We start from the raw sequence: 11,753 nt of genomic DNA, 5'->3' as shown, positions 1-11,753 counted from the left end.
TATGAAAAAATCTCATATCGCCCAGCTCTAATTACAAGTGGCCCTGCATATTTAATTGGTACTTTTAACCCGTTAAGCTCTTTATCTGGGTAGACAGAAACACACTAGTTGCTGTTTCAGCAACACTATGGATTAATCCAGAGTCTCAGCAGGTCCTTCCTGTCACATTTTTTTTCTCCAGTGCGTGTATGCAGTACCATACCAAATCCTCCCTGTGATAAGATTCTTCGCCTTCAGAGCCTCGTCCCCAAAACCAACAAGTATTCGTGTGTAACTGAATCCTAATTAGCCAGTATTAATAAGATGTATTTTTTTTGTGTGTTTTCTTTTTAAGATTTCAAAAATGATAATTATGATGCAATTTTTTACCAGTAACCCTGATAAATCGGGTAAAACATGATGTACTAGAATTTGTGATCAGTGTCTTTGCATTCTGTGCTGTTTAAATAAAACAAGAGTTTTCAGACAACAGTGTGATGAATACAGGAACAGACTGCAGCTGAGAAACTTTCCACTGAACTTATGTGGTAACCCTTGTGTGGTGTTCATATTTTTGTTACTCAGCCAGTGTTCATGGGTCTGGTGGACCCGCTAGAGTTTTGGCTTTCCAAATTAACACTATCAAACAATTTTGTGTTAAATTACTCAAAAGATGTTTACTTCATCCCAATTACAAGCCACATGAACAGCAAACATGGTTAATTTTTTCCCTTTACCTTTGTTAGATCACATTTATGAATCAATGTGCTTCTCGGGTTTTTTTGTTTTTTTTTATAAAATGTTATAAAAAAATTAATCGGTTATAATCGAGTGGAGTGAGTGGAAAGACAACACATTTACACGTGAAGCAATATGTATCACAACTAAATGGGATGCTCATCAATGGTGACATTAGGCCCAGGGATGTAAAACAGGGGAAGGTGGTGCACACACTTATCCCACACTGTCCTGATGGCAGCTAGCTTGTCTCTCTGCCGTTGAGCTGGTCTGTCGTCTCGGTTATCAAAACGGATAATCCTGGAAATTTTGTGGAAGTTTTCCAGAGACACTGATGCACGGAAAGGTTCTTGCCGGTTTCTGCATCCCACAGGGATTCTGTGGATTCCCCTTTGCACCTGAAAACTCCTGCAAGGATAAGAACCCCAAAGTAGGCCTTTGGGGTTCTTAGATCAATTTGGTCCATCTCCTTCCACCTCTCTCCAAAAACACACCTTCCTTCTAGATTACTGCAATCCAGAATAATTTTCTGGATGGAATCTGGGATGAAAAGCTCAAATGAAGACTTTATGTCCTGCACATGAGTAACTGTCAGCCGTGTTCGCCCTGGCTTATCACAGTAACAGCTCTGCAGGCTGGCTCATTTCTTGAGCAAGAAGACCATTCAATTTCACCAGTTATTGACATCCATATTTCTTCACTTGCTGTCTGGTGGGCTTGTTCTGGTGCTGGAGCTGGCTGCAGATGGGGTACTCGTCTTCGTTTTGTTACTAAATGGTGCTCAACCTCATCCTCTTCTTCAAAGTCACTGTCAGACTCTGAATTTTCAGAAATGTGAAATATTCTGAAACCTCTTTGTCAACATCATCATCCGAAGCCCCTCTCTCTTCCAAAATCAATTGCATGGCCCTCGCAGCAGATAATCTTTTGCCATCTTGATCAGTTGTGATAAAGAACCACACTGGCAAAGTCTTATTTATAGTATTATGCCCCTAATTTGCAGGTGGGACAGGGTATGAGAAAATAAAATTTGGATCCCTCAAGAAAGAGGGTAAAATGTGCGGGAATGTCAGAGCAGACGGTGTTGGTAGTTGAATTTTCAACAATGTTGCAACTTTGTGCGGAGCAGGAGGGGAAGAAAACATTATCAGCAGCACCAGAAAGGAGGAGGACAGAGTGTGGGAACACAGGACCTACACTTTCAACACTTTTATTAGACCTGGGTCCAGTGGACAATCCAGTTCGGATTTATGTTCTTCACAGAAAATAAGCCAAAGCCAATGAATTTCAGGTTGAAAAAATAATTAGTTGTTTAATTTTTCTTTTGAGAAAAACTGAAAACGGGTCTCACAGACCCGAACACCATACAAGGGTTAAAACGTGCTCGCTAGTTAGGTGTGAAATTTATATGCTGCTGCATGCTAAGAAATCTGAGACGCGACGGAGGGGCCCGCGTGTGAGAAACCCTGAAACAGGATAGTGCTGATTGTGGATCTTTGTGGCCCTCTCCCAAACTGTCACTCGACTGCTCCTCCACAGTGGCTGTTTACTAAACAGGAAACTAAAACCCCCAGACTGAGACAATAATGAGTGGATGCCTCTTTGCGTTAATGTCTCTCTCCATTCACTGAACAGCTCGGGGTCACCACAGGCTACAGAGTTAGATTTATGACCTCTTAAAACATTTTAAAAGTTGTTCAGTTTAAGACAAAAACAAAGAATATTTCTAAAGCACAACAAGAAATATTTTTTCCCCAAAAGTCAAATCAGTAGCAAAACAGAGCAACAGCGATTGGTTACCAATATTGACTTGCTTTTAGTTACTATGAGTTAGAAATGAGTCCATCCTTCAGTCTGCTAAAGACTACTCCTTTTCAGGAAGCCACTAAGAGCGTTTCCCAAAATTTTGGAATTTTTCCTTTAAGATCGACTCATATCGTAAGTTTCATTTCCCTGTTGTGGCCAAATAAGGAAGTTCGGCTACACAGAGCTAAGCACTAACGTCAGATGGTATTATTTACTTTAGGGTTAGAGATGGGGTAATAAAGCTGGAGAACGCAGAGAGACAAACTAACACTCCTGACAAAGAAGTATGCAAAACAAGAGAAACTGAAGCACACAGATAAGGCATGTGGATGTTTTTTTGAAGACTGGCAGTGATGAGAAACATGATTATTCTGCACTGTTGTTGTGCTGTTGCATGTTATTATATTCTAGTGTCCTGTTGCTGTATATACACACAGTATATTGTATCTGAGAATCAGTATAAAGATAGAAAAGAATCAGCAACAAAACACCTACAGCCAGACAGATGTGTAGCTAAGTTATAGTAGCCGGCAAACTAGCCACACGGTAGAAACAAATCTGAATCTTTGTGTTGTGCCATTATATGCCCGAGTTAGGATTGCACTGGCTGGTGAAAAAAACTTGGTGAAAAAGTGACCTTTTACATATTTAGCATTATGTGAAAAATACATAGCAAAATGTGTGACAGCTGAACAAACATGGAGGACATATTTACAACAACAACAAAAGTAAAAGTCGTATCTGTTACAATCAAAATAACTGGACCACCTTCTGCTTCAGATCTATATAGACAATCCAAGCCATTGTTCCACCACTCCCCTGTCCACTTCCCCTGCTCTGTAATGCAGTTAGCCACATTTTGCACCAGACATCCTGCAGCTTACTTTCCAAATGAAGTCATCCAAAACACACTGATGTGTCATTGTGCGTCCTGGCCAGAGGAACGTGAGAAAACCCTTGTGGGAAACTGTGGAAATCCATCTTTTACTAAGGTGACAGACACACTTTCTTCATCACTGAACGACACCTCGAAGCCTTTAACTGCCTTTTAAACGGTCAACTCTTCATCCTGAGCAGCTGAATGTGACATGTATGGGATGCCGCACATGTTTTACTGTCTTTGAACCTGTGCTGATGACTCATGCACGCAGCAATGGAAAACGCACAGCAGTGGCAGGTGTACACACAATAGAAGCAAACATGCACATGAGTGTCCTCACTTACAGTCAAGGTGTTGATGTTTCCAACTTACCTACAACCATTAATGTGAACTCAAACCCTCTTTTGACAGACTTCCGATACACCTGGTTGGGGAGGTTGGCAAAGCCCACGTAGCCCTCTAGGTTCCGCTGCTGAAACAAAAAACACACATTCTGTCAAAGAGATCAACAGCATGAATCAATAACACACTCAGACTCTTAAACACGCATCAGAATAAATATATGTTTGGAATAGCTGGAGCTTTATGCACTTGTTAAGACAAACAGCTGGATTTGGACACACAAGGTGACACAAATCTTGCTTTTGTAAACCTGTTACTAGAATTTTCCTGTGCTACAGTGGCAGAGCCTCTAAGAGATGAAGTACAGCTGGGTTTAATACATAAAGACTGCTATAAGGGGAACAGAAGTGAGTAGAAGAGAGAAATAACAGGTTTTCTCTTCGATGGAAAGAGGAAGTCGAGTCAATTCTGTCAAAGTCCATGAAAAATGAAAGTGGAAAACACCAATACACGAGGCCAATCATTTCCTCAATAAACACAAGAACACACAAACAAAGAGAATGAAGACGAGCAAAGGAAGAAGATCCTACGTGAATTGTGTCCATCATGTCCCGCATGAAAGACCGGTCGTACTGAAGGCAGGCCGGATCACTGATCTCCCTCTACCTCTCCGTATCTCCCAGCCTGCTGTCAAAATAAAACCCCGCCCTCCAAACACATCGATTGCTGACCTCTGAGGCTGCCAGGCGTGGCACTGATGGAAAGTGCAGCACTGAGAGGTCTGCTGGGGGTTAAAAACCACCCACAGCTAAAGTCAGCAGCCCTTTCTCCATTCCATAAACACTTTAACCATTTTTAGAAAAGTGTCAAAATTTGTGCGTTTGTCTTTCTGGGACTGCCTCATTGCCAGTGTAGGAAACATATTTTTATTGCAGAAATTTAACCACTCGATCAATTTCAGATGTTTTGCTCCTGAATTTCTTGTTTTTGACTTAATTAGTCAGTAACTAGTGTCAACTGTCCCAGCTGACTCTTGGTAAAAGGCAGAGAATGCCTCAGAAAGACTGAAACAGAGAGTGATAACCATTTCCTGCCACATCTTCTTTTGAATCAACTATTGACCTCAGACGCACTTCTTTAAGCCCCTCCAACCCAGAACCAGACACCACCATTATAATTACATTTGCTAGCTTTAGTATCTACAGTGATGTCATGCACTGACATTCAAGCTGTCATATATCGTAAGAGTTGTTCCATCAAATCTACTTCTTTTCCACATTAGATGTGAAGAAGATTCAAACAACAACAACAACAACTTGCTGCAAATCCTGAGCTACAGGCGTTTGTAGTAGAATCACCTATTGTATCGATTTCAAAATCCTAGGTGAGTTCCTTCTTGAGTTATCGCAATCACAGGATTTTCAGAAATCTTGACCTCTGGCTTTGACTTTGAGGTCGCTGAGATTCAAACTTGTGTGAGATTTTTAGTACATACACCTATGGTATACATTTGAAGCTCATTCCTTCTTTCTCAAGTAATCCCATTCACAAACTTGGGTGTAAACATTGCCCACCCACCCAACGACAACACTCAATTAACCAGAAAGTGCCACAAACCCAGCCAGAAGATCTGTGAGCTAAAACAAAAATATCAACTTACATCAGTCCCAAATCATTTAGAGACAAAATTTAGATATGGTACAGAAAAAAAGCTTCTTTGTGACTGCAGTCAAATGATTCATACCATGTTGATTTCAGCTTTTTTTAGTACATTTACTAACATTTTTAGTGCTTGTGTCCATTTATGAAAAACTCCTCTGGAGTATTAAGTTATCTGCTGCAAACCCTTAAATTTGCAAACCCTTGAAAATTTACAAAAATTAATTTGATGACATATTTGAAGTGCAACAGTTTTATGTTAAACTCTTTTATGTTAAGTTTTATGTTAAGTCACTGCAAAGGCTAGATGATTTGTCACAAAATGGACGCCTCCATTCCACAAGCAAAACAATGTGCCTGGAGTTTCATGTTTTTAAAATGCTGGACAAACACTATAATAAATTGTATTAATGGTAAGTATAAATGGTCTGATTCTTATATAGTGCTCTTCTACTCTCCCGGAGTACTCAAAGCGTTCTATACAACATGCTGGCTGTAGCTATATTTTTACATTTATAACTACAAAAATGACACACATCAGGTTCCTGTTCCTCGGGGAAACTTCCTGCCACGGATCTAACCTGATATTAACACGGTACAAGCCTTAGATCTGTGATATTCAGAAAACTCTAAGTTACACACCACCATCAACAGTGGATATTAACAGCTCACAGACAGCAGCAAAAAAAAAAAATAGAAAAAAGGAAGCAATCTATGCAAATAATCAATACTAGGGATGAACACAGGTCGACAGCAGGCTTAACTACTCTGAACTTGCCTGAAGCACTTTCCAGTGTTTCCATGCCTGAGTCACACAGACGGTAGTAGAGTGTGTGTTACATACGCAGCATTGATCTTCACAGCACCAAACAGAGAAAAACACATCTGAGCCACATGGCCTGAGTAAAGCTGTGTGAAAAAGAAGAAGCATGGAACGCTGATCTCATGCGCTATAGTCATCCACAAGTGCAAATGCAGGTAAGCATGACGATATAAAGATATAGAGAAGCAAGAAAGGAATGATGAAGGACAACAGCAAAAGACACATCAGTGTGGTGCTTTGATCCACTCGTTTGACTCTCTCGTTCTCCAAATATACAGTGGATATCTCTGTGCAAAGTGCTCCAGGGTATCACTCTGTGCTACAGTGACAAGAGGGCAGCCAGTAATATCCACTTCCAGTTCATAATTCAAAAGGGCTGCTTTAGAATACAAAGAAGAATAGACGTATATAAACCGTGTATACACTGTTTATGAAAGATGGATGTTATTACGAGGATGTCAGCAGCCGGTTCTGGAATACATATTCTGAAGCTAATATTAGCAAGCTACATCTATAAACTGCATGGATGAAAAGCACTTACATCCATACTTGTTAATTAGCACTAACAGACTAATTACACTCAATACTACCATTTTAACCTTGGGAGAAGTGAAGCACAAACTTCTTGGAGTGTCTGTTCCTCATTATGTTTGTCACATAATTAGAAAGAAAAGCAAACTCAAAACACCAATAGCAGAAACAGTGGACAGCTTAACAGAGGTGACACCTAACAGTCATATCCGTTTTTGCAAAAACACTTCTGGTCCTATAAAAGTCTATACAGCCTCTGACCTCTTAAAAAAAGAATCCACCCCTCACTCATCACATCTGGTTTCAGAACCAGGAAGCTTCATAAGGAGATTTGTGTCCATATTTTACAATCTTTCATGTTTGATCTTATCTTTATCTCTTTTTAGTATGCCATACTTCAGTGTACCTATTGTTAGCAGGAGGGACAACGCAGCATGGAGGAACTTGAGAGTAAAAGGCCTCTAGTTTTGTGTAGCTTTTCTTATTAACTCACATGAACAACAAAGTGTAGTCAAGCAAGCTGATTGAAAGGGTCAGACTGCCTTCACTAGGGCAGGGCGATATGACCAAAAATATTTATCACGATATACATTTGAAAATTTGCGATAACGATATAACTGACGATATAATTGACACTAGACAAAATACTTTACAACTCCACAACTTTATTAGTGCAAAAAACCCCATCAATGTATTTTCACTTAAACAAGCAGCTGGTTTCTATGTGCATTAAACTGATATAAAAATGTAACAGTGCAAATTCCTTGCTAACAGTTTAACCAAAAGGCATTTCCAGTGGAAATTGGCCGACATATCCTCAGCATAACCATGTATAATATCCACAAAACTTAAGAGGTTATACACACACAATACGGTAACATTATGTTGAAGCACAGTACGTATCACTCCGCGAGGCTCCTGCCTACGATAGCCGTAATGCTCCGACAATCCATCAAGCGGTGCGGCTTCGTAGCTTAGCAAAGTCGCAGTAAAGCATTTGAGATTTTCGAGCGCCGTGCACATAAAATCGTTTCGAGGTCAGTAAAAACAACCAGAGTTCATACATAAGGCACACGGGATTATAAGGGGCTCTGTCAAGTTTCAGAAAAATCAAAGGATTGATTTTAAGTGTGCCGTACTTTCTAAACAACACGGTAAAAACGACGGCCCGCTAGCATGCGCTACCAAAAAAAATAGTGCTTTGTTGTGTATCTGACGGACGAAAGCCAAACCAGTTCCACACCAGTGAAGTTGCAGCATTTTTACAAACCAATTCTGGTTCATCCGTTTCATTTAACGATCCACTTTCGCCCTTCTCATTCTGCGTGGCCGCCATGTGCGTATGTAAACAAAGGCACTACGCATGCGCGTTTAACCCATATTCTATCGCGATATGTCACTTTCCTATTGTTGCCCAAAATTACACCGGTATTACCGCGAACGGTATGATATAGCCCAGCCCTAGCCTTCACCCTCTATTCCACTTCATCACTGTGGTTATGTTCAGTCTATGGTCTGATTTAGAATCTAGATCCTACAACGTAACCTACATAAGTTGCCAACGTCATTGCCGGCATTTATGCTGATGCATTATGTGTTAAGTACTGTGTGGTTGTGTCTCGATGTTTTATTTACGTTGCCAGCAGACAGAAACAAATAAAATGCTGGGACTTCCCCCTCCAGGGTCCCCACTCTTGTAGCCATTTTTCTTTTTCCCCTGGGGGCACTTCACAGTACGCTCCCTCACATCCATTAGGGATAGTTTCAGTAATCTACCTCCAGACATATGTGAGTACTCCTGCTGACGCTATAATTATTATTTCTTCTTCCAGGGAGGTATGTCAGGTTATGGCAACTGTTTAAGAAGGTTCCTCAGTTAAGTGGAAGATTTCACTCTGAAGTGTAAATCAGCAGAAACGTTTGCTAGCAAACTTTAATCACACTTACAGTAACATAATGAGATCAACTTGATTTTTAATCATTCACATCACCTGACTCTTAGAGCTCCATTGCACACCTGACGTGTTCGTGTGTGATGGGATGGGATGCACTCACAGTGAGAATAGAGAAAGGAGAGACTAGCATGTCCATAAGTATCAGCTGTATACAGATAAAGATTCTCACGCTGTGCTGAAATTAAACAAATGCAGGAAAAACAGGCGATTCTGATTTTAGTTTATTTATTATTTATAATAAATCCACATTCAGTAAATGTATATTCTTGGACGTCTTCGGTTCATTTGTTTTCCTATCTTTGTAAAAATCAATGTTCCCTCGTGGTGAGGTATACAGCTCACTAATTTAACACTAGCTCTGAATTAGAACTCAGTATCAGCTCATACCCAAAACCAAGGCATCTCTACTGCATCAGACAAGTAAAAAAGTTGGGTAAGTGTATCTCTGTTATTACCTTGCTTGAATGAAGCATAACAGGGCTGCTGCCAAAGTGTGTGGCTGCCTGCCAGATGAGAGTAAGTTCCAGCTGCTGCCCACACCCAAATCTGCCACTGGTTACATAAGATACCACCTATGATGGTTGATCTGTTTCCATGTAGCTCACACAGCACACTGCAGTGGATCTTTAACTATATGGAAGCATGTATTAGTGAAAACCAGTCAGCATTTAGCTCACAAAAAAAGTGTGAGTGGGTGGTTAGCGGAGAGTCTGTGAATCAGATGGGACACTACATGAATAAAATAGTATGCATGCACTATCATACATCACATTTCCGCATAACATTCACATTGGTGTAACAGCTGCAGTGTGGCTATTTCTGACGAGAAAGTGACTAACTGAGCAACAGGCAAGGGACTGTAAAGAAGGAAGTCATGGGGGATGAGAGAGGAAGGCTAGTCAGTCTATACCATTCATACTACCCCATCCCCCAGTCTAACCCAGTGGTGATAGTAGCTGCTTGGTTCACTGACATCATCTGTGATGCCAAGTCCACCCCCTCATGCATGCAGCAGCTGATGCTGTGGCCCTCTCACTGCCTCCTCAGCTGTTTTCAACTTCAATATTAATGCATTGTGTGCTAAATAATGCATCGCTTAAACGTCGATTCATATGAGCACAGTGAATGTATGTTTTCTTTGATTATTTTTTAGCACCGTGCACACTTTTATGCCTGGGGGAGTCACTGCCAATCACCTCGTACTGGATTACAAACAGATGCGGCAGAAATACAATGTGTGCTGTGTTGTGTGGTGAGCAGGGACTCATTGCTAAATCTAAGTGTCAGTTTAAAATGCCTGAACAAAGCCAACAACAGGCAAATAAAGAGGACTGAAAGGGCCACAGCCCCACTGACCCGAGGGTCAGGGCCACTGTGCCAAAGCTGTTGTTAAGAATATTAAAAAGTGATATTTCTTTAAGGGACTCTGGCATGGAAAAGCAAACCGATCTGAGTCTCACAGTCGCAGCGTTTAAAAATTAGACAAGTAACTCTGTGTAAATACTCCTAAAAGAAACCCCACTAAGCCCATCTCTTTGTGCACACAGCGATAATTGACACCAGACCACGTACCCCCCGATACGTGCTGCTCTGTTATGGGAGCTCTCAAGCCAGGCTCTGTTCAAAACAGTGACATTTTATAAGCAACACCATAATTGCGCTGTCCAAAAGGTAAATTGACACAGAATCCACCTCCACATATTAAAACAAATTAAAGTCATTGTTCGTCATTCAAACATCGCTTCATTTAAAAAACGAGGCTACACAGGAGGAATGAGACGTGATTCGCTTTAAAATGATGCCATATAGTGAAGTACTTATTATATGGTCAATCAAATTTAACGCCGGAGTGTTCACCACATTATATTCATATCGCAGGAGATGAAAATTACGTCTTAGTCAAAGGCTGGTATTTGTAAAAATCTGAACCACCCTAAAACGGAACATTTTTTAACGGAGCCTGGTCTGCAATCCTCCAAGTCAATACCAGCGGACCCAGAAACCCACGGTAACGGTTGAGGAGTTTATTATAATAAGTTTATTTGGCGGAAAAAGCCACAGACGTGTTGTGAAGAGTGGTGTACTTACAGCGATGCTGGGAACCGCGGTTTCTGGTCGCTCGATCATCGTGAAGCCGAACTGTTACCACCCAGCCTTCAACGGACACTCACCGAGGCATAAACCGACAAACGTCCGAGAGGGTAACGAAACAACGAGATGCTCACGGCTTTCTCACTAAATAGCCGTCTTTTGGTTCAAGAAAAAAATAGCAGTGCGTCTAAAAATGAATGAATGTGGTTACAGTAGATATGGCCGCTGACGGACACAACGGATGGGAGCACGGTGAAGAGAAAACGCTCCAACGGTCGCTTTTCCACAGGCGGAACACCAACGGGATTTATGCAAGGCCACATCCGGTTGGGAATTTCAGAATAAGACGATGACCGTGTATGGCGCTCGTGTGTTTTTGGATTTTATTAAAAAAAGTATCCGCTAATCGGCTTGTTAGTTTAGATCCTTTTTAACAACAATATCAACAATAAAACGACAAGCATTATTTGAACATCACTAGCACTGTCACAGATAAAAACACAACAAATAAGCGTACATAATTATACATCTAAACACAGAGTCAAGCACAGGGTTTTTCATTTATTCTTGTATACAGACGCCTATACACACATGTAGAAAGAACAAAAGGGCATAAATAATGGGCGAAACTATGAAGAAACGCTAACCTATAGAAAATAGTTTTTAGCAGTCATTTAAAATGAACCACAGATTCTGCCTATCAGATGTGTGCTGATGAATGCTGTACCAAAGTTCGGTAATCTTATTTAATTTTATTCTTTCCCTATTTGTCTGAATCAACCTTCCTACAGCATCATTTTGACAACTGATACGTTTAGGTGCGAAACTTCCGGTATCCCGCTAGCAGTGTCTTCATAACTTGACCCTCCCGCAAGAAATCCAGATCCGCCTTCCTATTGGCCAAACACAAATATGATGGGCCTCTAATTGTGTTTGTGGGGCCTTCATG

The 11,753-nt window shown here is 40.8% G+C and overlaps 1 protein-coding gene across 4 annotated transcripts in view; it reads right to left on the bottom strand.

Annotated features, from left to right (window-relative positions):
• LOC102198127 (septin-7-like) overlaps positions 1 to 11,151 on the bottom strand; it is a 58,293-nt gene extending 47,142 nt beyond the window's left edge. Inside the window, exons 1-2 of one of the 4 annotated variants that reach the window (XM_005751187.1) lie at positions 10,802 to 11,151; positions 3,776 to 3,875 (exon numbers count right to left, since the gene is read on the bottom strand). In XM_005751187.1, coding sequence (XP_005751244.1) covers positions 3,776 to 3,875; positions 10,802 to 10,840 — 139 coding nt within the window. In that variant the 5' untranslated portion in view covers positions 10,841 to 11,151. Of the gene's footprint in view, positions 1 to 3,775; positions 3,876 to 4,335; positions 4,384 to 10,801 lie in introns of those variants that run through there. The other 3 variants (XM_005751189.1, XM_005751188.1, XM_013915435.1) reach the window with 3 other exon arrangements.
• Between the last annotated feature and the right edge of the window lie 602 nt (positions 11,152 to 11,753).

This window comes from Pundamilia nyererei, unplaced genomic scaffold, assembly GCF_000239375.1.
Source record: "Pundamilia nyererei isolate P.nyererei 1_Seehausen unplaced genomic scaffold, PunNye1.0 scaffold00303, whole genome shotgun sequence".
Classification (NCBI taxonomy): Eukaryota; Metazoa; Chordata; class Actinopteri; order Cichliformes; family Cichlidae; genus Pundamilia; species Pundamilia nyererei.
The sequence above is the reverse complement of the archived record's forward strand: the minus strand, read 5'-3'. Positions and strand labels throughout refer to the sequence as shown.